The sequence below is a fragment of the Limanda limanda genome, chromosome 5 (assembly GCF_963576545.1).
Source record: "Limanda limanda chromosome 5, fLimLim1.1, whole genome shotgun sequence".
NCBI classification, from domain to species: Eukaryota; Metazoa; Chordata; class Actinopteri; order Pleuronectiformes; family Pleuronectidae; genus Limanda; species Limanda limanda.
This window is the reverse complement of record NC_083640.1, coordinates 14,297,992-14,325,937: the sequence shown is the minus strand read 5'-3', so window position 1 is coordinate 14,325,937 and position 27,946 is coordinate 14,297,992. Positions and strand designations below refer to the sequence as shown.

Below are 27,946 nucleotides of genomic sequence, written 5' to 3'. Positions count from 1 at the left end.
GTGTGTGTGTGTGTGTGTGTGTGTGTAACTCTTGTGATGCTACAGCTGCTCACGCTTTACATGGATGGAAAAGAGGAACAACAGCGCCATCACTTGTTTTCAATCAGCATCTGCACCTTGTACACGAGATCTCTGGCCAGGGTCAAAATCTGTTTTATGTTGTGGTGCTCAGCCATTTCTGAAAGACAGAGGAAGACTCAAAAATACATTCAGCTATTAAAAAAAAAATGAATTCAGTTCTAAAAGCTTGTATACAAACATCTCGATAGAATTTACATGAGAAAATGCCCCTAAATTTCCAAAAAAGTGTTCACTGTTAGAGTATAAGAATGTGAAGTAGTCCCTTTTACCATTGAAGAACTTGATGATGTCAGTGAAGTCCATGTTGTTCTCCAGGATGATGTCCCTGTAGATCTCTACCAGCGCCAGAGCAATGAAGAGGACAAAGTGACTAGAGGAGGCATACTTAGCCGCCCAGATGGTTTCCCAGACCGTGAACACGTCCTCGTACACCAGCTCTTCAAGAATAAGAACAAAAAAGAAGAAGATATATTAAGAAAGGCTGTGAGACAAAACAGGGATATCCTATGTCAGTCTTTAGCAATATAAAAACAGTTTATGACAATTATATAATCATCAACTCTCAAGGCCAGATTTTCCAGATTGGTTTGGCAAAGAGAGTATCTCTTCGCTTCGTTTAATTGGCACCAAGTCTGTCACAGCGTTTCTGCCAGTTTACCTCGCTTGAAGTCCAGGAGAAACCAGCGGTAGCAGAAGTAGAAGTGGGTGTAGTCTCCGTTTTGGTGCATAAGCTCAAACAGCTCAGAATCCAGGATCTACTCAGAGAGGGGATCAGAGGAGATTCAGGAAAATAAATAAAGAGTCTGGTGTTGGGAGAAAAGTGAGAAACAAATGGATTTACTGGGTCGCTACAGTGTGTGTAGAGACTTTACTGTGGCTGCGTCACCTGGATTAGAGAGCGCATGTTGGCAAAGTGAGTGTCCATAGCGCCTCCGTGGGGAAAGTTTTGATTCATCCTCTTCATGAGCTCAGTGAAGCAGCTGAAGGCCATGGCCTCTGAAAGCAGCAAGCAGAGAGAGCAAGTGAGTGGGAAAACTCTTTTCTGTCATTCCGTCAATATCTGTACAAATACACCACGTGTCAGGGGAGAGGGGAGAACAGGAAGTGAGTCATCAGTGTGTTGAGTCACCATCGTCCAGGATGACTAGGAGCGGAGCCAGCAGATCACACATGCCCTGAACGTAGCCGATGTCAAGGTGCCTCCAGATATAGCTGCAAACAGAGAGAGCGAGGTTTATATCTGGCATCTGCGAGAGGGAAATCCACATTTTTCTTTAATGCAGAAGGTATGGGTTTTGAAACATGGCATTATATAATTAATGAGGTTATAATAACTTCTCTCTTAGGTATAAGTGTGGCACAGAGATTTGCACTGTTGCCTCACACCACGGAAATTCTCGATTTGAATCCCAAAAACCTTTCTGTGTGGAGACTTGCAGCTTTGGGGTTCGGTTAACTAGAGACTCTGTGATAGTGTTCAGGTAATAAACATCCATCCTGAGTTATTCAATCACACGTGGTCAGCAACAAGTACAGGTCCTAACGCACGGCAATGTTCCTCAATGTGTCCTGAGATCGGATCACGTATCCAAATCTCTGTGTTAACGCTAATCTGTCATGGGCCATGGACAGCCGATGTCCTCTGACCCACTACAGTTTAACAATGAATCAAACATATTTTTTACGCTTCTCAGAATATGAATATGTTGATTTGTTTGTGATCATAGTATCATCAGAAACACTAAAATCCAAAGCAGTGATATTTACGCCCTTTATTCATTTAGGTAAATTATCTTGAGCGCAAAAGACAATTAAAAATAATGAATATGCGTCTCTAACGACTTCAGATGCACACAGCCACCGAGATGGAGAGAACTCAGCTCATCAAGTTTTAATCTCACCTTGTAATGTGATACAATGGAATTCTGGCTGTTCCTGATTGTCATCAGCGGGAATCATTTGCTGCACATAAAATTAACTTGTCCCCACAAGGAAATGATCTTGTCTGCACAAGATAACGTCATCGGAAACTGAGACCGGCTAAAAACGACATTATTTGGTCTTTGCGAACACAAATTACGTTTTTGATTATTTGCATACAGAGCAAGGAAGTGAGATTCGATCACGGGTGGTCCCAGTAGACACATTCGCGAATCATTTGAATTCCTGGCGTGAGCAGACAAAGTGAACGCTGACCTTGTGATTGGATCTCTCAGGACTCTAGTGACAGAAGGTAGGAATGTGATTGGTTGTTTGTCTCGGTGTGTCAGCCCTGTGATTAATGTCTTCTTATCTAAACTAACAAACCCACACCATCAACCTCCAAAAGCAGATGAATCATTTTCTATTGATACAAAAAGCTGTGAATGTTTTGCTTGTTAATACAACTCATTTTCTTCCTGCTGCCGTCAGTGTTTTACCTGCACATGATGTTGCGCAGTTTCTCCAGGTTGGCAGGAGTGAAGTACCAGTAGTTCCTGTCGCAGCGCTGGACGTCCTTTTCAATGCGGTGCAGATTTAACGTGTACAAATCCAGCAGCTCTTGCTAAAACAAACAAAGTGATGACAATGAATAAAGCAAGCTCATAGCAGAGATGACTTGCATGAACGTACATGAATATATAGATACATGGGAGCTTACAGAGAAGGTACTCCCAGCAGATCCTTGAGAGGTCGCTTTGCTCTTGGTGTCTCCAGACCCGGGCAGAGAATCAAAGTGAGGGTACAGACTCTCCATCTGCGGCTCCTCGGACGGGACGGACTCTGGGCCCACCGGAGTGTGCTTTCCTTGCTCCTCCTCCGCGTGAGGGGCCGAGTCCTCAAAGGAAGACGAGGGCTCGCATCGTCCCTTCCTGCTCCGAGGCACCATGGAAACCTTGGCTTTGGGGATCTCCTCCATCTCTATGGCTGAGGGAGACTCGTCAGATTCAGTCATGACCTGAGGCTCCTCTTTCTGAGGGGCGCAGTAAGTTTCTCTCGTTCTCGACACCCTGGTGTCTGTTGAGAATAGGAGGTTGGTCTCAATGTCAGCAGCCACATGAGGTTGGACCATTTTTTCTGTCCCCTCATTCAAACTAATTTCTTGCGGTTCACTTGTGTTTGATTGGTCCATTTCCTTCATCTTTTCCACAATCCTTTCCTCGAGCTTTGTCGTTTCCTCGTCTCTGACTTCTACGTCTTTCTGGAGACTCTGTTCCACGATTTCTTCTTTGGATTCTGTAGCAGCTGCTGATACCTTCACAGTATCCTGATCGGACACATCTCTTTCTATTTCTCCTGAATTTAAAGATGGAATTCCTTGAATGTCTGTATCTTCAGACTTGGTTCCCTCTGTTTTAGTAGATTCTGGCTCTTCCACATGTTCCTGGCTTTTAGTTTGCAAACACGTCTCTTTGTCGGTCATCACCTGCTCCTCTTCCAGTGGCTGAATCACGTCATTATCCTTCACCTCAATCTTGGTATCTTCTGCAGTTTTGGTCACACCGAGCGTCTCCTCTTCGTCCTTCACTTCGGTTCTCTCCTGGCTGATCGTTTCCTCTGTTAAACCTTCACCCTCTACCCCTGCAGGTTTGACCGAGCTCTGTGATGCCGGGGGGACAGCAGCAGATCTCGGGGCTGCGTCAGGTGCGGCGGTGTCGTCTGTGCTGAGGGAAGTGTCGGACAGGCCAGAGGTGACTGAGAAGTTGCGGGAGGAAGGGTGTCCAGAGTCGGGAGAGCAGGTCCCGTTCTGCAGAGCTCCGTTGGGCATCTTCGGCACCTGCTTGGCCTCTTCGGTCTTGGGCTCCGTCTCGATCTGGTCCACCTCCTCTACGGACTCAAACACCTGAAAGAACAAGCCAAAGGGAAGCAGACTACTCCAGGGGAAGAGGTGGAAGGGTGTGAAGAACTAGCAAGGGAGAGAATGCAGGGATGCAGAATATTGTCATCACATGGATTACACTTTCCCATGTGTTGAGAAACTGTTGCGCGAAGGATGATGATTTAAGGAGTGACAGAGCTGATCGGTTGTGGAAAATATTTTTTTCTACACAAAGTGTTTGAAGGTGAGATGTTGATACCTGTGTGCTGCTGCTTGAGTCGCTCTGCAGGCGAGCCAGACTCTGTCGGTCTGAGCTCTGGGAGGACTGGGACTGGATTATAAAACACAATCATTCCAACATATTAATTATTCCTATTAAAGAGACACTATTTGCACTTCAGACCAAGACTCTTTATAAAGATAGATAACGTGTCTCCAGTACCTCCTACTGTCCAGAAATGAAACCAAAATATAAAAAATGAAACACCCGAATTTCACAGAAAAAAATGAACTTGATGTCTCATCTGCTAACATGGAGGAGGCGGGTGTTCACTTTTGGGGAGCCATCATGTCGTCCATCTTTATATAGTCAATAGTCCAGACTCAAAGTCCCTATGATGGGTCAGGTTCCAAAAATGCAAACATTGGCTATAGTAAATCTCTTTATTTGTAATAGGGAAACATTACTTATCACTGCTTCACCTCATTGCTCACAGTGGAGTCGTGATGGATCATCTTCTGAATGGAACTGTCGCTCGCTACAGAGGAGCACTTGGCCAAAGCTGCGGCGTGCTGCTCCTTCTCCCGCTGGCGGACGATCTCCTCGCAGCCGAGCCACTCACGCATGGTCTGTTGGTAACACTCTCGGACCTGTTTGTCCACCTGAGGGGGGGGGGGGGGTGAGTGGTTGGGGGAGGGGGTCAACCATCAAGGGGTCAGTGGTTCCGGGGAAAATGCCTCTGGAGGCAAAGCTAAAAAACAGAATCATAGAAAGGACAAACCTCCTTCCTCTCAGCTTCTGACATCCCAAACTGGTAGTGACCCAGCAGGAAAGGCCACACCTCTTTACGCAGACAGGGCTCCACCCCACCGAAGTAGACCAGACGCAGCAGCTCCTGCTCCTTGTAGGCCTGAAGGCACAAGACAGGTTCCACATGTAGCTGCTTTCTGACCAATCTTTGGATTTTTACTTCCACCAAAAGGGGGAGGGGATAAATATCACTATTATAACAACCAGTCTGACTCTTAAATATGACACCGAAGTGTTCCCCGTCTCTCTTTCCTCCTCTCATCCCCACCTCCTCTCTCTCTTCTCTCCCCTCTTTTACACCCACCTCTCCTCTCTTCATAAATGATTAGCATAGTTGTTTACAACAATTAAAAGGGTCCTCCTAATTAACCACTTGTCTTTTTTGCTTTAGTACATGTAATGTCAACAGAGCCCTCTCAATGGCAACTGAACATTACCCATAAGTGGACGAGAGAGATGTATTACATTTTTTAAGCTACCACAGTAAATATAGAATATTTGGTTGTGAAAATCTATGTGACTCCGGGTTAATGTGATTTAATGTCCATATAAACTGTGGATGTGGACTTTGACGGGTCATAAGTTGCACTTCATGCAAACTGTTGTGAAACTAATGGTGTGAGTCACTTGATTAGCAGGCGATGAATATGGATGAGACAGTGCAGGATTGAAAGAGACACACTAGGACCATATTGTGAAGTGTTGCAGTGCGTTGTCCGCGCTGATGCTTACTGTGCAGTCCTGAAGGAACGTCTGCCACACTTCGGCGGTGAGCCCTTTGTAGGCATCGCACGGCGTGTCGGGCGCCACGATGGTGTGATTGACGAGGGCAGAGAGATGTGTGCGCACAGTGGACAGGTGACGGCAGTAGGCCAACCCTAGTTCACAGAACAGTTCATTCATTAGTGTCTCTGCAGAAGATCATCAAATTCTGATATTTAAGACTTTTCAGGGAGAAATCACGTACAGCCGTAAAATGCCCGAGAGATGATCTGATACTTCATGCTGTCGCACAGCAGCTTCAGAGGAGCCCTGCAGGAAGAGAGAGCACACATAATTCTACTGTGCTACTATTATTAAACAAAAAATCTAGTTCATGATTCTTGTTATTCATATTGTGTTGAGTATATGAGACACAGACATCTCTCCAATGTAGACTTAACAATAGTGCTGGGGCTAACCTTTTATTATTCAAATTTTAACCTGCCTTTTTAATAGCCTTCACCCACATTATCTGTCTCATCACCTCATTGTTTCCACACAATCTCATGCCAGTGAGGTAAATGTCAAATAATTGTCTTCTGGGTAATTGCTAGCTTCTTGCATCTTTGCTACGGTTTCCTCGTTACTGTTGAGGATCTCTGGTTTTGGCATTAAGGGGTAAAGAGCGAGTGGGCGCGTCTCTGCAGGCTTCAGCAGTTTACCCGTCATGATCCAACACAGCTCAGTCCAGTTAGCGTGTTTATCTCTCACCTCTCATGGTTACAGCCCTTGGGTGTCCCTCCCTCGGAGAAGCTCCCCTGAGAACAAGAGGAACACGAGGCCTTCCTGAGAGTGGGATGCCACATCGTAGCTCCCTGATCCATCAAGTCTGGAGGAGTCACTGCAGCACCGGCACACACACACACAAACACACACACACACCAGCATTATCATCTTAAGTCATTAGGCTGCGCAGGCTTTCAAAAAACAATTACATTTGCAGTTAGATGATTTGAAGTCAGTGGGAAACACTAATGCGTGAGCAGAATTATGCTGAAAGTGCTTCAATTTGTATGAGCGAGATTTCTGCTAGAGCAAAGATGAAGCACATAAAAGACATTGATGCAATATGGAATTAATGCACAATCTGACAGCACAAAGTCATCATTCAATTACAGAATTACAGAGGGAAGGATCAAGTGAACAATAGCCTCTCTTGGTTCAGTAGCCACATTCAATCACTCAGCTGTCCGCCCATCGCCCATTAAAAGGTTACTGTGTTGTACTGCAGTAAAAATAGGCAGAAGGTGGCAGGGAGCGAGGGGGGGCTTTAAGAAGGGGACACGTCGATAAACGTTTCCGGAGGTGCAGGGCGTATTAGATGCAAGGGAATTAAAGCAACGCAAGCCGACAGACGAGCCGAGGTGTGACAGTGTTACAGCTGCTTCCTGTGAGTGAGGGGGATTCTTCAGGGCAGCTGCAGGACCTCTTGGGGACCACCAGGGTCCCCACTTTGGAGGGTGGCTGTCCACTCGGTTGAAGGGAGTGGGAGGAAGTCAGGTGAGGAGGATGAGTTACAGTCACTGTAACAAACAATGAGCAACATTTTCATGAACACATAACAATCTGGAGAGGGCCATGTACGGTGGCCGAGACAAAAACTCAATGGATGTGAATGACAACGGATGGCTCAATTGCCTCATGCAGCCACGACTGGAGCACAGAAAGCAACTGAGCTTGTTTCATTGTCAACATCCGTTGTCACTCACTTCCGTTGAGATTGTGTTTCTGTTGTGTCTGTTGCAGTTGTGATGTAGTTTCTGCATTTGTGTTTTCCATTAACGCACTTGTGTGAGATGGCTCAGCCTCCATACCCATGGGTGCTACAGGTGTTAACTGGCTTTTATGTGGAGCGAAACTCACCAAACTCTGACTGGCTGTTTGGAAAGAGGATGCGGAAGACATAGTCCGTGGCCTCGTCCTCCTCCTTATCCGAGACCGATTCTGAGGATCCCTGAGGAACTCTATTTCGCAGCTTCGGAAACACCTTCCCCTGCAGCAAGAGAATAATGAGTTACTAAAATAATGCCAACAAGAAAAAATTGCTAAACCCTTCTACCCCGGCTAAACCATCCTTGTGAATTAAAGATGATAAGTGTCTGTAGGCTGGAGCCTATTAATATTGGCTGAGCGTGTGTGGGTGGTTTTAATTATTCAGCCTAGCTGCAGATTCACAGCTATTAACAGTCGGACAAAAACATCCATTCGTTTAAATAGACACTTTGTGTGGTGGAGCATAGAGAACATTAAGCCGCATATTCATCAGCATCCCTCGGACCCATATTGCAACGAGTCAGTGCATTTATGTTCAAATAGAAATGTAGTTTTTAAATTGATTTATTGATTTCATTGTGCTCTGGATGTGAAGCCATAACAAAGACCTCCTGCTCTGACCTTTCCCCTCTGGGACCAGAGCGGAGGGTCCAGCTGGCCGTGGGGAAGGAGGCCGTTCTCCAGGCAGGAGAGGAACTGGAGCAGGTGTCCTCCCCTGGGGAAGCGCAGCGGAGGTCTCTGGATTCCATCCTGACTGACCAGCACCACCGTCCCCCCACTGTCCACTACAGGAAGTGCACAGGAAATGAAGCCTTTATAATCAAACTATTCATGATGACGTATTGCTGGACAATAATTACATTTGTGTGTAAAATGCTGGATTTCAGAATAAAGGCTGGAGTGGACCCACCTTGTTGATGACAGTGCAAGTAAACTATCTCCTCGAGAGGAATCGTCATGGCATAGTCCCAAAACACACTAAAAGACATAAAATCTAAATCAGTCGGTAGAATTAGAATGGCTCTCAGTAGAGTACTTACCTCTGTCAACAGTTCCCTTATGAAACCATAGTTAAATTAACTAGATCTGGCTTTGTATTTGTATTCCATGTTTATTGTTTATTGATTATTACTTCACTGTCTTCAATCTTTGACTGCCCTCTTGTTGCTGTAACATTATTTAAAGATATATTTTCTTTTTCATCAAGATCCATGAATTATTCTCTGAGAAATCAACGAAAAAAATTATCCGGATCCGTACCAAATTTGAATGAAGTCCTTACTGCCTCCTTCCAGCAAGTTTTGTGGAAATATTTTCAGACAAAAAAAACCTGACATGGTGAAAATATAACCTCCTCGGTGGAGGTAATAACAACCCATAGGATCAACACCCAAAAGTAAGAAACAAATCCATTGGGAATGTTTATGTATTATCTTAATGAATCAAAATCTTAAGTAACACTAAGTTCATGGCTAATAAAATAAAGTACAGGAGAGCGTGCACACAGATTAGCAGGCGCGGAGTTGCTTACTGTGACTCTCCATTTTATTTGGTGAGATAAACCGTGCACGATCACAGGAGCATGACATGGCGGAGAGATGTCTGACAGTGTCTCCGTCAATAAACCTCCTGCTGCTGCTGCTGCTGCTGCTCAAAAGAAGCCTCATCAGATCAACAGCATTTCCTCTACACACACACACCGAGCCCCTGGGCCACACACACAAACACACTGAATTATTCAGTAATACCCGAGTGTTACACAAGTGTTTTCTTTGCGTTTGAGGAAGCACATCACATGTTAGATATTCTTGGCATGAGGAGGATTACTGATATTATCAAGTGCAGGCTCCGCCGCCGCAGCAACCACAGCAATCATAATAATTCTGCACCTGCGCTCGTAGTCCAGGTCTCCAACAGAACCGTTCATGAGCTGGTTGGGAGTCCACTTCAGGGTCATGATGTCGGCAGTCTGGTGCAGGGAGAGGTAACCAGGGACAGCCTCCATGTCGTCCCTCTGAAACAACAACAACGAGGATGGATGTTTTTCATTAGATGCAATGAACAGTAAAAGTCAGTATTTGTAAGCCTGAAGCACAAAGGAGCGTGTACCAACACAAATGAACAAGGATATCACTTTTTTGTAGTAAAAAAAAGAAGAAAATAAGGTTTTTGGATTAGCCTGTCTCTGTATTGCTATTTTAGAGCAGGCATGGGATGTCTGGGATGTGCCAGATTTCTTATTAGCTTTTTTTGACATGAATTTAAATGAGTCAAACAGACATGGGAGGCAGTTTCAACAGGTTAATATACTTGCTTGCACATACACAACTAGGATGGCACTCAGGAGAGGGCTTGGTTTGCCAAGGCCCAACAGTCTACTTATGAAACCACATTTAAATTCACCAGACCTGGATTTTTCATTTGGATCTGCACCAAATTGGATTCATATTATCCTATTTTCCCTTTCATTGAGATCCATTAATTATAATCAGATAAATCAATGAACATTTTAAAAAAAACATCCCATTAAGCAAGTCATTTTTTCCCCAAGATTTTCCCCCCGATGTGGATCCGCACCAAACAAAAGGTTATTTCTTGGTTCATGCCGCACCCCTCCACAAAATGTCATGGATATTAGTTAAGTAGTTGTGTGCTGACATTGGTAGAACAATCATATTTGTACCTTCTGTACATGGTTTAAATTGAAAGTCATGTTATGTATGTGTGAGTGTTTAAGAGAAGTGAGGCCAGTTACCGGTTGCACGAGCACGTTGTTTTTGCCGAACAGTAAGGTCGCCCTGTTGTTCTGATGCAGTGACTCCACATATTCCCGAGCAGACGGCGAGGGGGAAGGGCGTTCGTCCATGCTGCTGCTAGAGTGCCGCTTCTGGAACTTCCCCAAACGCAGACACACAACACATCATATCAGATCACCAACATCGTGAGCCAGCGGTCAACTGGTGAATGCACTGCACTATGAATAACAGCTGGCTAATCACAACACAGAATATTTTACAGGAAAAAAGCAAATTCATCTTTCATAAGACTGAAGAAGAGATATGAAATTCATTCATAAGCACCAATGCATCCTCTCTTCTTCTTCGTTTTGTGAGTTAATACACAACTGTAAGAACTACTGTGGTTTGTTGACCTATTTCATTGTTCACTTGAGGACTGAACAAGAAGACTCTGTACACTCATTGTGTCTCCTGGGACACATTGTGCTTCACTTCATGTGGTAATATCAGCAGGTCCACTTTCATCAGACCCACAGGAGAATGGAAATTAAACAGATACACGACTAAAACGCTGCACATGTGCTAGTAATCGTGTACTACACATACACAAGGGGGTGAAATAAACAGAGCGTGCATGGTGGAGCACTGTGTGACCGGATCATGACTTACACACAGTGCCGGCCTCTTGGTGGGAGAGTCCTGCCGGCAGTTGCCACCGTGGATGCGATGTCTCTGCACCAGCTCGTCAGCGGACGGGTCGGTCCAGAAGTGGTCAGCGGTCTTCATCTTGGTGTACTCCAAAGCACAAGGTCCGACTGTCGGAAGGGAAGAACACAGTCAGGTTCTGCAGACATCAGCTGATGGCTTTGCTAACCAATGATGGGCACTTGATTCTCCTCACAATCAAAATGAAAAGAGAAGGATAGAAAAAGGTAGAACCTGCTTTCTTGTCTTGATTATGGTAAATGGTCTTTATTCATGTGGCGGTTTTCTAGTCCAGTTGACCACCCAGAGTGCTTTACACTCATTCTCCCGTTCACACACATATTCAAACAGTGCATCTATGTGCAGCACTTTCGCTATCACACATCACACACAGCCGTTCAGGGGCAATTTGGGTTTCAGTATCTTGCCTATAGTTCACTTCTGCACCCAAAATTAGGAGGACCTAGATTAGGGATAGAGGAAATTGATATAAAAAGTGCAAGTCTCTCGCATGGCAGGATAGTTGAGTTTAGTTCTTCCTATGATGGAAAGCCTGCAGAAATGGGCGGAATAACTCAAGGTTGAATTGTATTGCTCATCCTTCTCTTTCTCTATGCATCCAGCATCAATAAACGGTTTCTGATGCAGACATCTGGGTCTCACAAACCTCAGACCCAGTCCTGGCTTAGCTCCGCTGAAACTAACTGTCACTTTCCAATGGTGGGAAGCCAGTGAGGGATCACTTGTTCCTGTTTCTGAGCCTGTTAGAACTTTTTCCTTTCAAGTCAACCAATAACGCAAAAAATATACCAAGAAAAAGACTCTTGATTGAAAGCATATTTTTTGGTGGCACATATTTCTTGAGTGGACAAAGGGCAGAGGAACCAAATTGCCCTGTAAGAAAGTACAGAGCAGAATAATGTCCTTGTACAGGTGAGAGTGTGTCCTGAAAAAACACAATCTCACATTTTGAGCCCAAACCAGTATGTAGCTCAATGCTCGATGATTGCAATAAATCCCACAGATACTTGCTTAATGTGGCACATAATTACCTAACAAAGAGGCAAGGATAGGTCCATCTACATTGTCCATTAGAACAGCCTCTTTCTCGTAGTATTTACTGGAAGACAAACGTGAGAGGGGGAAATTTGAGAGGACATAGTGTTCTGACAAGACAAACAGCTGGACAGAAGATCATTGGCTCCTCTCACTCTACCTGCTGTTCTCCACCAAGTAGAGAACGATCTTGTCCAGCACTTTTTCAAAAAGAGCCGCCCGGATCCACAGGTTCTTGGCTCCCTGTGGGCCGAGGCCGGGCAGCCGGGGCATCTTACGAATGCTGTCCTGACTCTGCAAGCTTTGACTTCGTCTGCAGAGCGACAGAGAAAAACTCAGCATGTTTTTTTTAAATTTCCATTAAGTAAAACTGCATGTGCTTGAAGCTAATGGCAACGTGACTCATAAAAGATTATAAACATGAATTATTTAGAAGCATTTCACAATAAAAAAAAGTCCTTCGGGTACACGTGGACGGCCGTTTGTTTTCAGTGCTTTTCACTGGTACAATCAAACAAGCTTTGATGTGGGCTTTGAAGTCTGGTGCAATGTGTGAGAAGGAACTGGGATGTGTGTGCGTCCCTCACTTTGTCTCGATGATCTGCTCGAGCTCCTGGGCCTTCCTACACAGCTCCTCAGCAGGAGCAAAGCTTTTCCCCACCTTCATGAAGAGTGCCGCTATCTTGTTGCTGCGCAGAAAACCAGCTACTCGTCGCCTCAGCCCGTGCAGAACACATGCCTCCACCGCAGCTGTTTGGAAACAAGCAAAAATCCTTTTGAAAAACAAAATGAACAAAAAAAAAATTGTTTTCTTGCCATAACACCTTTGTGTAATTAAAACATATAATTTCTATATTACTACAAATTAAAATAGAAATAACAAATATTTTGGCCACCTGGGAGCAAACACAACACTGACATTTTGCTAACATTTAAGTAAACATCCGTTTACTTAAACATCCACCAAAGGGGACTATTAGCAAACATTTGTTTTAGCTCAGTTTCCATCAGGAAAAAAGAATTGCTCAAACACAAAAGCATTCCATAGACCTTTTGTGGTCATTTCAGCTGTTGTTTGAAGGAAATTTATATATACACATAATATGAACCGCTTTTATTTGTATCACTTGAGGTAAACCTGCATAAGTTGCATAACATTTACATCTAATCAAATAAAGAAAAAATTAACAATTAAATTTAGCACAGTCAACTCAGTGACAATATACAGGGAGTTAACGATGAATGTTAACTTCACTTTTCTGGGATACAGTATTTTCACAATTTTTTATTTTCATATTTTATCCATTTAATTATTTTTTGTATCAAATTTTCTGAATTGTGTTTCAATGTGCATGATAGCCACTTTTTAATGAAGTCATATCTTCACGTAATCATTTTAGCATGAGCTTAGATTATCCAGTAAGTCTGTGACAGGAAAACACACATTTGCACAATCATCTTACTGAGCAGAAAAACAGTCGCCCCTCTGCTCTGCTCGCTCTCAGGCCTACGTGGCAGGGCCTGGAGCTGTGTTGACATTTGAGTTCTCTTTCAGGGCTAATCCTGCGGCTCTGCTCACATGGGGTCAGGGGGAAGGCTGGGGTTACCATGGCAACCCCCGTTGATGGAGAGCTCGAGCTCTGGGAGAGCTGAGCGGAGGGAGGGATGGCGACGACTCATCAGCATCACAATCTCTTTCCATCATCCATACTCCCTTAAACACTGCTTCCCTTCTCTCCTGCCACCATCATCGCTCTGTAAACCTGTCACCGCTCTCACTATCATCTCGGTTTTACCTCAAGCTAGACAATAAAAGTGTCATCCAAACCATCATCTTTCAGGTGTGGTTTTCATTTTATTTAATTAAATCTTTTCTCCTTTACAGTTCCTCGTTTCCTTCGTCATCCTCCCTCTCCCTCACAGAGTTTTTTTGCCTGTTTTCTCCACATGATGTAAGAGCAGGAAGCTTAATGTCAGAACAAAGCGTAACGTTACAAGGTCTCAGATATAGCTCATCACCATTGCTCTGTCATCGTTACCACTAACTAGTCTCAGATGGCCGAGGAAGATGCAGAGAAATCTGCTCCCAAACCTTCACACCTTTTTCACAGCTAATGTCTCGGCTCTAAGACACAGATAACAACTTTAATTCCCAGTGTGCCACAGTGTCTGCACAAAGAACCTTCAAACGAAATGAACAGCAGCATCAGTGGTCGTCTCAAAATAATAATTATTATATAAATTTGTTTAGTCGCCATGGGGAACGTATAGATAAAAACTTGAAGGTGTGAGAGACGAGGGGCCGGAGTCTTCCACATACGAGACCATCAACATATTAAGATTCAATGTTTTATCTGTCGCAAACAGCAGCCAGCGAGTGTGTAAATGTTCTGTGAGGAAAATGTGCCTCATATCAGCGGGATCAGCCCTTTGTGCTGTCGCTCCTGGTAAAAACAGTAAATTATCTCTAATCATCCTGTATCTGTGGCAACTGAGTGCATTAACACAAAGCCACAGTCGCCTCACTCCACTGAGAGCCGCAAAGAGGCACCAACACAAGGTCTTAACATGGACACTTCTGAAAGGATCCATCAATAAGTCAATAAGTTACTGATCAATTCAGCATTTGTATTATTTAAATCATACAGCTTCTGCTATGTTCTAATTTAGTTGGATAAATAAAAACGTTTTTTTTTGCCTTTAATTATACTCGGGTGTCCTGAGATAGAGTAAATTATTTGACATTTCATAGAAAGAAATATCACTTAATTGCCAAAAGCAATCACTAGATTGATCAGTTATTGATAATATAAATACTTAGAAATCATTCTTAGAAACTTTTATTAAGTGTATTAATCTATAATCATCTTATTTCTTATTATTCAACCTTCCTGTGTTTGCTCCTACAGAGGCCGTTCAGGAGAATTGTTGTGATGTGACACGGCTCATATAGCATAAGAAGCGAGGGCTAGAAATTCATTAAACAGAGCTTCACCAATACAGCTGTATCTCACATGTATGTGCTGAGCTACTTCTCATTGATTCACAACAAAATTTGACAGCGGCGATCTGATTTCCTCTCCACAGCGTCTGCAATTTCTCATTTACTCTGCCCGAGCAGCTTATCAAAGTAGCCAAGATGGTGGAGGCTAATTGCTCCCTGGTGAGCCGGCCGAGCTCATCCCCCATCCTCCACTCTCTCAATCACTCAGTCAGTCTGGGCTGTGAACAGACCACAGCCGCAAGAGGACGTGGAGTAACAAGAGCCACTGCAGGGATCACAGGGAGAGTCAGGAGGAGGAGGAAGCTGCGGCCGTTCGACAGAGCAAAGAGAGGAGAGGGTCCTCCTGAGCGGAGCTGCTACGTGTCCACTGGGAGGTACGACAGCAGAAGAGGAAATGATATGGCCCAGTATCACACTGTAATAAGAAATAAAGTCTGTGTTCTGTGACAAATTATTTTCATAACCCTCACAGAGAAAAACAAAAGAATAAAGAGAGGTTTGGACTAAGCTGATTATTGGGTGGGATGGATGTGCAACGTCGTTCTCTTTCACTGGTTTAATAAGGTTTTCAAGCTGCGCTGCAAATTCTCTGCACACTGTGAGAAGCAGATGAGGAGATTGTGATCTTACTTCTGTGAAGCACAACACATAGGCCGTGTTATGTACATTATATTGACTGGGACATTTTATTCTCTTCACAATATTTTGTTTTGTTAATCCCCCAAAAGATGTTTTGATTGCAGTTTGTCTGTGAGGACAATCAAACAAAAATAATTAGGACCCATTATATTTTGGCGTGGATCCAGGATTTCTTTCTTACTTTCTTTAATATATCAGTTTTCCCAAGAAAAAAATCTGACACAGGGACCTGATATCTATGAGTGTGTTGAATTATGCGCAACTTGATTGAATTTGATGAGACTGTTGGACTTTAGCAGAAGTATCTGCTCTTATTGTCTTTTGCCTTTATTGACCTCATGCGAGTCTGAAATAAATCTTAGAACCGCCGATTACAGCTCGTCACATCTGACCAGTGTGAGCGTCTGCATGTGATTATTGTGTTTCTCAAAATAATCACATTGTTTCTCACAATAGTCACGCTGCACTCTATAAGTGCCATTAAGAGATGAAAAAAGTAACGTTGGGTGAAATATTTATCTTTGAAAACCCATAAATTCAATTTTACACTTTATGCCGATGATGGAGCTCTTGACACCACAGTAGAAAACTCCCTGTTTTATTGTAACAGCGTAAATCTTGACTTCCTTCCTGATTAAAGAGGTTTTAAAATATATTATTGATGTTGGACAAAGATCACTATGAAACGAAAAAAGGACCAATAATATGGACCACCAACTTTATTTCGTAAGGAGATATACTGAATACCCAGTACCTCTTACTGTTGCCAGTGTTTCTATTTGTATAAATGTATAAAATTGTGAATAATTAGCTGTAATTCTTTGTTTGTGGTACTGTTGAAATAAACAGTGGACACCAATATTCTGATTATTCACTTTAGTCTGAACAAGATGCATGCCGACGTGGCCTTGGGCAAGATACTGAACCCCGAAATGGCCCCTCATAGATGTGGAATACACTAACTGTAAGTCGCTTTGGATAAAAGCGTCCGCCAAATGACATATAATATATATATACTATAATATGTAGCAATTTATTTTCCTGTTTACATGTTACAGAGCACATATAGTCTGATTGTGACAGCGAGCAGTTGGTAACTGCTGCACATGTTGATTTTGCCAAAATGCTGTGAAAACTCCAAAAGGTCTTTAGAATGCGATTGAAAATGTATACATGCTTTTTAGTTTATTGTCAAGACTATTGTCTTGATAAGGTTAAATCAGAATATGGCTGAAACATCAAACATTTCCTTTGACTCCTGATATGGGCATGTATTAGAAAAGAAAATATCACAGTAACAGTAGCGCTCATCAGGTAAAAGAGACAACAAGGGTGTTGCAGAGTTGTTGAATTTGAAAATTCAAATGAATGAGGGATCCATTTGTGTTTTTGATGACTCACCACAAAAAGATACAATATGGCTGCTGTCTTCGTGGACAAATTTCCTGGTCACGGCTTCTTCCATAATCTGCTTCACCTGTCAATGTCGGAGCAGATGCTGGATGAGTCACTCATTAATATGCGACTGTCTGTCTCACACTGACACACACACACACACACACACACACACACACACACACACACACACACACACACACACACACACACACACACACACACACACACACACACTCAAACACATCATCTGTGATGACTCTGTTGGTGACAGAGTGATACATGTGATTGACGGATTCATTCTGAGAGTTATTTAATTAAAGCACGTCTGGGAATCAGGGATGGACTGGGGGGGGAAAAGTTAAGAGGCAGAAGAACACACCAGAGTGGGGGGGGAGCGTGCATGTTGAGTTGCTGGATGAGTCACCAGCTCTTCTGGGAAATGGAGGTTTTACATTTGAGGGTGCTTGGGGTGTGGGGGGGGGGGTGAGGTTGTCAAGGCTTCTTCACTGTGACCTGACAGCAGCGACAAAACCAATAGTTAAAGATGACTGATTAATCAATCCTTCCTGTAGCTATGGAGACACCCCATGTGTGGGCACCGCTCTGCGATCTGCATGGGGACTATCAACCTCCGACAGAGTTGTGCAGACGTCTCTAATTTCCTGCTGAGATGTGTCTCTCCACTGTGGCCACACCACACGGCCAAGTTCAGCCTTTTCCCTGTGATCCAGCTCAGTGTTCATGATGCACCAGCTGTCAAGCAATATCAGTTTTCACAGTTTAATATTTACAGCTTCATCATAAAATTTTCCAAGAGATAAATTAAAATAAGATCTAATTTCCCACTACGGCTCAATTTTATGGACCAATCATTTTGATATCTGGTTTACTGGCTGGTCACAGATGGATTATAATACGTGTACATTTCAACGGAAGGGTAACAGTGATAAATAAATGAGTTAAAGCATCCATTCATAACAGGGGCATTAGAATCACAATGTCTTTTAAAATGTTAAAGTAATCATTATTCAGAGGGATGGGCTCTTTCACAGTGTCACACAAGATTAGATTTGTATTGATGCACTGCTAAGCTGCATTTCAATGTAAGTAATAAGATTAGTTTGACCTTCTTTACCAATAAGTTTAATCAATAATCCCCCCCATCCCCCCCAAAAAAACAGCTGTGAAGATCTGTTTCTGGATAATAATCGAAAGAAAGAGTTCCTCAATTTCACATTAAAACCTCGTAGAACCAGAGATCTTGAAATGAGAGATGTTATACCTCAGTATAAATTGTATTATTACACAATAAATACAACATCATCTTCCCTCATTCCGACTGTTATTAACAAACGTGGCACACAGGCACATGAACAGACCTATGGAAAAGCCGTACAGGGGATGAATATCCACTGCTTTTCTCTCTGCGTGCACCTGACGCAGAAAGAACTGATTGCCAACTTGAAGCTGCAGACTACTGATATTTTTTCCTCTCAGTGACAGATCAGGTCTCTGAGGAATTCATATGGTGAGGTGTCTGAGCACTGACAACCTGTGTGTTTCCATGGAGACGGCACGTGTCGCACAGTGGATCACTTCCGCCTAAGAGGATGCGACAACAATATTCATTCATCTCGGAAACAAACAAAAAGAACTGCGGCTTCTTTAACTCCACCAACTCCATCATTTCCATCTCCAGCTTCATATAGAGACTTAATGTGTTAATATGGTATTGTTCATTTGCAAAAAGATATAAATCCATAATGGTCAATACATTTTCACTGGACTTTATCGATGTGCGTGACGTGACAACAGTCATTAATGTTGAATCTACTCTAACTAACCAATGCAGCTTGGAGGCATCACAGGGTGATAAAAGATCTTCAGAGTATTTCCAATTAACTCCTGCAACAGCAGAGGCAAGAAATAAGAGGCAGAGAGAAAGCCACATCCATTAACACCCACCCTTCATTATTCATCGTCTGTGTGGCCACTGATGAATGAAGGGAGGAAGACACAGCGCGGAAAAAAAGAAGCGAAATCTTCATCACTGTTATTCATGTGAATCCAGGCGCACACATGGAGCTTCAGCTCTGATGTGAGGCTATCTATTTGAATTACGGTTCCATTGTTTGAATGATGATTTAATAATGAACGAGCAGACTATTACACGGCAAGAAGCACAAAATCAATGCAACCACTACACAGTCTCCCCACAGGGTCTATTCAGGCGCTCTTCTGGAGCTTTTGATCGTTATCACATTATCTTCGGCTGCACAAGAAGTCGCCCGTTTGTCACGGAAATGCAGATGTTCAAAATTAACAGTATCTCTGAGTGCTTTATGGAATTCTTGTTGTACGAGCCAAAGTAGTATTTAGCCCTTGTTGGTTATTGTTTGTCCAGGCTGCAGATGATTGTTTTATTATAACTTTATGGGTGCAAGGGGTGTGGCTTCTCTTTTTCTGCGATATGCCTCACAGCAAGAGGGTTCTCGGTTTGAATCCTAGTTCGGCTGGGGTCTTTCTGGAGATAAATGTTCTCCCTGTAGGTTTTCTCCAGGTACTCCTGCTTCCTTCCACAGCCCAAAGAAATGCAGATGTTGGAGTTAAGATAACCGGAGACTCTAAATTGTGTGAATTGATGTTTTACTCTGTTTGTTGACGAACTGTCTAGTGTGTCTCCCATCTCTCACCCAATGCCAGTGTCGGACAGAAATGTATTTTTTTTAACGCTTGAGTTTGTGAAGTTTTATTTCACTCACAGAACAATGATCTCTCTGCAGCCTTATCCTGCAATGTGCATCCACCCTGTTTTCTAGGAATGACCATGAATTATGACACCTATAAACCAGAAAACACAGAACAAGACTGGAGGATTATCTCCGTCTCCTCTGTCTGAAACCTTGTGAGACTGGAAAGTAAATGCTTCTGATCCCTGTGGCCTTTGTGTTTCCTACCCCCACCTCCTCTCCTTTGGCAAACACAGATGTGTATTTGCGTTCGAGTGCGTGAGTGATATACACAAAGACAGAGGGAGGCGCACAATCAAAGCGAGAGAAAGAGAGAGAGGCAGACGGAGATGGGTTCTGTATCAAAGCCGAGGTAAATAGGAAATTTCCTCCAAACCAGAAGGTAATTCTGCTGCCACAGGCCTTCCGCTCTCTCGGGATACTGACCTATATCCAAGTCTATTTGAGCAGACAGGTGGCACATAACCAGCTGGACCAGGAGAGTGTGAGAACACACAGCATCGAGACGCCATATGCTGGAACCCACGCAAAGTTATAATAATCATAAATTAACGGGAAACCAGCTCAAACAACATCTTTCTCTATATCTCTTCGGTATATCTAAAAAAAAAAAAAAAATTCATATAAAATGTTGATTTTCAAGAAGCGCTATCTGCGGACCAAGTGAGTCCATCTGCAGAGTCCATCATCAGGCTGCATTTGTGGAAAACAGTGAAACAGTCACCGGTGAATGAATCTCAGCGAGGCCGTACCAGCACACAGGAAGCAGGTTTAATCATGGGAAGGGTCTGGTCTCTGCTGATAAGACTGCAAACATGACTCAGAGGAAAAACAAATCAGAACAAAGTCTCTACTTTCCTCTTTTCACAAGATCCAGTATGTGATTTTTACGTGTTTGCTTGACAGAATTAAAGTCCTGTTATTTACGAGGCAATCGGAGGTGAAACTAATTTTTTTTAAAAAGCAGAACAAGCTAGAAAAGTGAGGGGAAAAGAAAAGGAGTATAACCTTGTCTGAGCCAGTTAAACTAATATTGATGTTGCTCTGCTTCAATGAGCTTTTGACTCAGACCAACAGCAGTGGAAGAGGAAAGCTGTGATACTGTGAATGTAAATGTTAAATGAAGTGTTGGTGATATTGAGAAAACCTTCCTTGAACAAACAGTGAGAAACAGAAAAGCTTTACGTCACTGTAGAACAATGGAGAAACAATGGAGTCTGGTCTTCAGCTTTCCTTTCACAATGAATGAACTATCTAATATATTGCTTTAACTATAAATACTCAATATCTTAATCACTATGGAAACTTAATTGTGTTTTACAGCACCAGCTATAAGTTCCAACCATATCGCTGCAAACATAAACCATAAGAATCAAACTAAACCTGACTAGTTACCTTGTGTTCATCACATGTACAATATGTAACTCCGGCCGCTAAGAGTCTCTCGATCAAAACAATTACAAAAAAACCTAGAGTGATGATGTCGTGAAGCAGCAAAGGATCATGGGAGTTGTTGTCTGTATTCACGTTTTATTCACGATTCAAACTGTGTATAGCTCCTATAATGTTATGTGAATTAATTGCATTTGTCTAAATGTTGGATTTTATGTTGCTTTTCTTTACAAATCCAAATCCAATCAGACATTAGAAGTTAACAAATTACTCCTCAGTCAATCTCCTTCCCTGTATCAGATCTTAGCATCAGCCCCATTTTCCTTCATGTGAAACGATGACAGGCTTATGTGACCTTTCCAAACAGTCAGTGATGTGTCAGAGATCTTTGTCACTAATTGTGTGTCATTTAGCAAACAGCGGACCATGAACACCTCCCGTAAAAAGCTCTTCGTCCACAGGGATGAACAGCTCTTCATTAAAGGCAGTGATGTAGGATTTGATCTCTGCTGAACTCAGGTCATCTCGTGTGTGTCACTTTAAATAATGAAGTGTTGAAAACACAAATAAACAAACCTCCAGAGCTGATCCACACAAACACACACACAAACGCGCACACAAACATACACGTTTGTAATTATATCTTAGTGAGGACCCTAACCCTATTGACATAACACATTTCCTAGCCCCTTACCCAAACCTTAACATGCCCAACCATAATTGTAACCTAACCTAACCCTAAAACCAAATCTAACCCTCAAACAGCCCATTGATAAAGTGAGGACAGGTCAAGATGTCTTTAGTTTACAAAATTGTCCTCACTCTGCAGGGTCTTTGCTTTAAATGGTCCTCACAAAGAAATACAGAAACACACGCACACACACACAATCATGTCTCCATGACTTCAGAGGACATTACTTTGACTTACATTGATTTCATGGCGACTTACTCTAACCGTAGTTAACACCATAACATAACCTTAACCAAAGCCTAACCTAAACCTAACCCTAATGTAACCAAACATAACCCAAATCTAAACAACCCTAACCCCCCAGCATGTATCCACCTTGATGATTTGCATTATTGGGACATGCTTTTAGTCCACATCAGAAAGACAGGACCCCATAATGTGACTGTGTAAACAGGTTCAGGTCCCTATAACATGAGTAAAACCTGAGCCGCACACAGTCTGTGTGTTGGCAGAGAGATGATGGTGGTTTGCTCCGGTGCCATAAACACCACCAACACACACAATCTGTTTCCTTCTCCACCATCATCACTGAGCTGCTGCACCAACACACGCACTGACCACAAAGAACATGTTAAACACATTCTAACATATGACTCTAACACACTCAGCCGCACTGGATCTCTGCTGTTCTTCTTGTATCTAGTGCAACCTTGTGTTCTGGTCTTTGTGGTAAAGATCAGCACTCGCACATGTTATGGCTCATGTGGAACTAGCCTGTGCGCGTGCACGTAGAACCGCGCTGGTTCACATGAAGCAAAGTGTTTGTTTTTCCAAGTCGATAGAAACACCCACCTCCTTCTTGACGGTGCGCAGCAGCTTCTGACGAGTCTCTGCCTCTGGAACACAGGCACGTACAGCTTTTAACATTCTGACTCCGTCTGATCACCACGACACAACAGACATTTACAGATATACAGGTTTTTAAATGTGTGTTTTTGTTCCCACCTGCCATGATTGTTGCCATGGATCCTGTCTCCAGCCTGTGAGCAGGTCCCCTCCCATCAGCTGAGTGGCGCTTGTTCGCAGAGATGTGGCTCACGACTACACCTCCGCTTTACACCCGCCCCTTAAAGACACACACACAGACACACACGCACACATAAACACAGTCACACACACGCAGACACACACAGACACACACACAGACACACACGCGCGAGCACACACTTTCTCTTTCTTTGCTAAATATATTTCTTACTACAATGCTATATCCACACATATACGCTGCTATTACATTATGCTATTAAGAACAACACTGATGTATATTTCATGTATATGTATAGATGTACAGTATATAATAACTTGGTGTGTTATTTTTCCAATGAAATCATTCTATGGAAATACGTATGTTTATATTGTTGAGCTGAAAACAAGCATGTGCTCAGAAGAGGTGGATGTCAGAGTTGGAGTTGAATTTCCCTGACATGGAAATGTTTTGTCTTCACGCCACCTTGTGGTCAAGATGCAGAGACACCTTTCGGCCTGCCAGATGAGGTATCTGCAAATACAGTAACTTAAAATTTATTTTGTTTTTTTCTGACCTTCCATTTGGTTAAGATAAGATAATATAAGATGAGATGAGTTAAGATAAGATGGGATGGGATGGGATGAGCTGAGTTAAGTTCAGCACCTTTGAAGAAAACTGTATAAAAGCGCAAAATTATAAATCTACGATAAGATTTAACCATTTTCTTTTATGGCACACATGATTAAAACTTTACCCCTAATAAACACAGATAACTTGTAATTTTTTATTGCCTAATGCCCTAGACACAAAAACAATCAATGTGTCCATACGGATTATAATTTCTAGGGTTTTATATAGAAATATGGAAACAAGTTTTCACACTTGTGTGCAGCATATTAGTGTGATCATGTTCAAGAAAAACACAGTGTGAGTCAGCTGGAGTAAGTCGGGAGGCTTCAGTGCACCAGAGTCCTGGGGCTGTAAGTCCAGCTCTGCCTGGAGGACGGAGCTGTCAGGTAGATCAGGTGGAGCGAGTGATAACACAAGATGACAGACTGAGAGGAGCAGGCTCCATAAAACTCTCATCGTGTCTCCCTTTTAATACCGGTGAAATTCTCAAGCTGTCCAGATATGATTCTTGATTCTTGTCCTAAACACTTTAAATCTCAGAATCACACATTAAGACCATGTGTAGAATCAGGGGCGGCTCCTGGTACAGGCGACATAGGCGGTGAAAAATGCCGAGAGGGCGGCACAAGAGACTGAATTATCATGACGTGACACATGCAATGTAAAATAATATATTAACGTCACACCATCATCCTCTAACCCCGGGACGCACCGGAGGTAGAAGCGTCGCGAAAAGCGGTCCGCCTCATTTCCTCGCCCATGTTCGTACCGGCAGCGTAATGCCGGGAAGAACCGGGAAGCGCCGCGGCCACACACACACACACACACACACACACACACACACACACACACACACACACACACACACACACACACACACACACACACACACACACACACACACACACACACACAAGCACATTATCTCCTGTGGGGGGTGGGGGGCGGCTACAGGCTTGCGTAGGTCAGTCACCTGTGAAGACCAGCATCATTTACCCCTGAACCAGCTGAGAAATGCGCTCCCAGGGCCGCAGGGATGAGCCAGCCCCACGCCACTACGCTGCCATGGGTGGAACCAGGACACCAGTGGACACAGGAGCTGGGTCCGAACTGATGGGTAAGTTGTTTTTCTTTTCTTTTTTTTTCTTTTATTCATTTAATTTAATGTAATTTTTTAATTTTTTTATCTTTAATTAATTTAAATTTACATAGTGTAATATATTTTGCAATTAATAGGTGATTGAAATCCTGCCAATTTTAAGAGTTCAGGCACGAAGATAAGAAAGATTGGGGATCTAACCAGAGACCTTTGTGTTGAAGAACGACTACTCTACCTACTAGGCCAAACCGCCTGCTGACTCCCATGAGGAACTAAGCACACATTGACAAATTATCGTGTGTGTGTCGGTGTCGGTGTCATTCTATGCTGCTTTTTAAATATATTTATTTATACACACTTGGATTTTAGATACTGGAGGATTTAACATTAGTAGTTTCCAAACATGTCTTCTGACGCCTTACAAGAATCACAGTCTGCTGCTGCTGCCCCCTGCTGGCTGCTGGGTTCCTCTGCTGCTCTTGCTTGGTTTGTGCAGCTTGTGGTTAACTAAAGCTGTCCATAAAAGAAAGTCTTTATTATCCTTCAAGGGCAATTTGATGTACAACCAGCAACCAGGGCACGACAAAAATAAACCAATATATACAATGTAAATAAAACACAATATAAAAACCCTATAGACTAAGTAGCAGGGGAAAATGAGCTTTTAATAAATTAATTGATAAGTCGACCAACAGAAAATTACCCGTCAACTATTTAGATATTCTAGAAACATTTAATTCTACTTTTAATTTCCTGCTGTGTTTCTATTTATTAATATTGTTAGTGACATTTCCTTGATAAATGTGTGGAGGTTTTATTACCTCTGCTAAGGTTATGTTTTCACCTCTGTTTTGTCAGTCAACAGGATTATGTAATCAACTACTGGACCAATTACCACAAAACTTGGTAGAAGGAAGCTGCATGGATCAGAGATGAACCTGTACGGCTCTGTTGAGCTCTACTGAGTGCCAGTCTAGTGAATGAATCTGGAATCCTCTCTCAAAAAAACATTTCCCCCCCCACAGGGTTTGTAGTGTGAAGCTAATGAGGTGTTTTATAAAGCTGTGGTCGAAAACGTCAGACCAAGTGAATCCACTTTATTTCAGCATGAACAGAAAAAAAAGAAGGGAGTTTCATTTCACCGTTGGCAGCAGGACATACTACTGGATTTTTTTCCTTCTCATACCATGAAGGTTAATCTCTTCAGTTACTAAAAAAGCTCTGTTCAGTTAGACACACAAAGGGATATAAGAACTGAGGTTAATGAAAATCCAAGAGAATTCAAAATCAAAACACAAATTAGTCCTCCCCACGTAACACTAAGTTTTACTCAACCTGCGTCAATGGAATTCAAGTATGTGTCCCTTCTGTATTTCCAAAAACACTTTTAGCATTTAAAAAAAAAAAAAAAACTGGCATGAAAATGAATTAAACATGGACACTACAGGGGTATATCAGGCAGTCCATGCCCAACATACTATATTGCCATCTTTCTGAAGCAGGAACCTGAGAAACGAGAAAGCATAACACATCAGTATCATTACTTAGGTTTCCATGGCTGTGACCAAACAGCTGCACTCCAGCTGTTGTCCTGAATGAGCTTTGCTAATGAAAGAATACTGCATAGTCACATGCAGTATGCTGGAGGTGGGATCACATCAGATGCAGGGAATCCAGCCAGAGCAGCAGTCCAAGCTGCAAACAAAACCTGTCCCGTTGGGTGTTGGAGGTCGGCCATGGCGAGTTGACTGGCATATGCCGTTCCACTCGACGCCGCTGGATGCACAAAAAGAGAAAAACAAACCTTGACAACAACAACCTCACAACAGTTCCTCATAGCAGCACTATGCATACAAAGAGAAGTATAAAAACCTACTCATTTCGGCAGCATAGTAGGGACATTTGCTGATGTCACCAACCGTAGCTCCGTGGACAGGCAAGCCAGCATCTAAAACATCCTCCTGGATGGGCTCCCGGTGTGAACAGCCACGCTGCGGTGACAGACTGCGGTTAGAGTCAAAGATGACTCAAAAAAAGATTAAATTATCAGGTGCACAATTCAGAAAGACCGCAAAGTAGAGGAGGAGAAGAAAGAATTATAGAGGTAAGAATCACCCCGATTGTGGACATACTTAATGTTTATTTTTGTTGACATGACATAATATGCTATCAGTACAAGTGATTTCAGACTCTTTATATTTTTTGTTATATATTTTTATTGTTTTTTTTATAGCTTACAATTTTGTCTGTCTGTGTGTGCATCTGTATACAGTCCAAAAGTTATTGTGGATGCATGACAGTTTGCGTGTGTATGTGGGGGGGCGCCAATTTGAAATCTCGCCTAGGGTGCCAACATTGCCAGAGCCGGCCCTGTGTAGAATTATTTGACATATATATATTGATTGTCTGGCTATAATAATTCAGTTATTGTAGATATTAATGATGACATTTACTGTGATATGTTTATATTTAGGATTGCTGATAACTTATGATACATCACGTTAGTTGGTCAAAATAGATTGTGGGTATTTAAGATGGGGACTGAGTTTGAGTTTCTCCTATTTTCAAAAAGGTATTATAGGTGAAATGCAAAAGAAAAAAGGAAGTGCTCTGAGAAATGTAATAATTATTTGTCATAAAATGTGTCAAAAAATACAGTTCTTTGTCTGCGCCTGCACCAAAAAGTAATGGGTTCTCCTCTGCTCAGACTCAGGTCCCATCCCACATCAAGTGTGGTGAAAATGTGTCTATTAGTTTTTGCATAACCTCATAAACAAATAAATAAACCAGAAAACAGTGAAAAAAGTTACTAGCCTAATCAAACATTCAGTTGTGATTTGAGATTTTTAGAGATTTTTTAAATATGACTTTAAAATACAAAGCAGCAGGCTATTAGCAGTGTCTATCTGAGAGGACGGAGCGTCTTTCTTCAGTGGCTTCATTATAACATCTGTGCCTCGGTCCCTTCTTTCCTCCTCTGTTCCTTTTTTCCTGACAGTCATTCTTTTCATTCTAGGATTCCCTCAGTGGGATGACTCATAGCTTTGCAGATAATCTGAAGTAATAACATGTCTTGTTAAATGCCACACCAGGCTTCTGCCTGAGTAAGCAGCAGCGCCAGAGCCCCTCACCAGCTTCCCATCAGTTGTTTGGTGAAAAGAAAATCAACATTATTTATATGTGCTTGTGTATTTGTCTGTTCAAGGCTCATAAACAACAGCATTTATTTACAAGTCAACATTCAGCAAAAAAACACGATTATCAATGTGATGCCATCACGTGTCAGCAGGGGGTCATTCATGAGCAGGTCATTATTATATTGTATTATTATTACATATTATATTTTTATTAGATCAAATGTATATATACACT

The 27,946-nt window shown here is 42.6% G+C and overlaps 1 protein-coding gene across 1 annotated transcript; it reads right to left on the bottom strand.

The window, feature by feature from the left end:
* Nucleotides 1-30: 30 nt before the first annotated feature.
* Nucleotides 31-22,874, bottom strand: sgsm1a (small G protein signaling modulator 1a). Its single transcript, XM_061071542.1, has 26 exons — nucleotides 22,824-22,874; nucleotides 22,671-22,714; nucleotides 16,989-17,064; nucleotides 12,532-12,694; nucleotides 12,105-12,257; nucleotides 11,941-12,008; nucleotides 10,853-10,998; nucleotides 10,201-10,338; nucleotides 9,335-9,459; nucleotides 8,356-8,423; nucleotides 8,067-8,230; nucleotides 7,536-7,665; nucleotides 7,052-7,195; nucleotides 6,384-6,513; nucleotides 5,878-5,942; nucleotides 5,643-5,788; nucleotides 4,882-5,010; nucleotides 4,583-4,762; nucleotides 4,140-4,211; nucleotides 2,723-3,904; nucleotides 2,502-2,626; nucleotides 1,211-1,293; nucleotides 968-1,077; nucleotides 740-836; nucleotides 351-518; nucleotides 31-178 (listed from the first exon to the last, which is right to left on the bottom strand). The coding sequence occupies exons 1-26, from the start codon at nucleotides 22,840-22,842 to the stop codon at nucleotides 90-92; spliced, it is 4,014 nt and encodes a 1,337-aa protein (XP_060927525.1). The 5' UTR covers nucleotides 22,843-22,874; the 3' UTR covers nucleotides 31-89.
* Between the last annotated feature and the right edge of the window lie 5,072 nt (nucleotides 22,875-27,946).

Excerpts from the sequence above, each read along its gene's own strand:
- sgsm1a (XM_061071542.1), bottom strand. Across the intron at positions 5,011-5,642 it reads CGTTCCTTCAGGACTGCACA|GCCTACAAGGAGCAGGAGCT; the intron begins GTAAGCATCAGC and ends TTGTGCCTTCAG. Across the intron at positions 519-739 it reads TCTCCTGGACTTCAAGCGAG|AGCTGGTGTACGAGGACGTG; the intron begins GTAAACTGGCAG and ends TTATTCTTGAAG.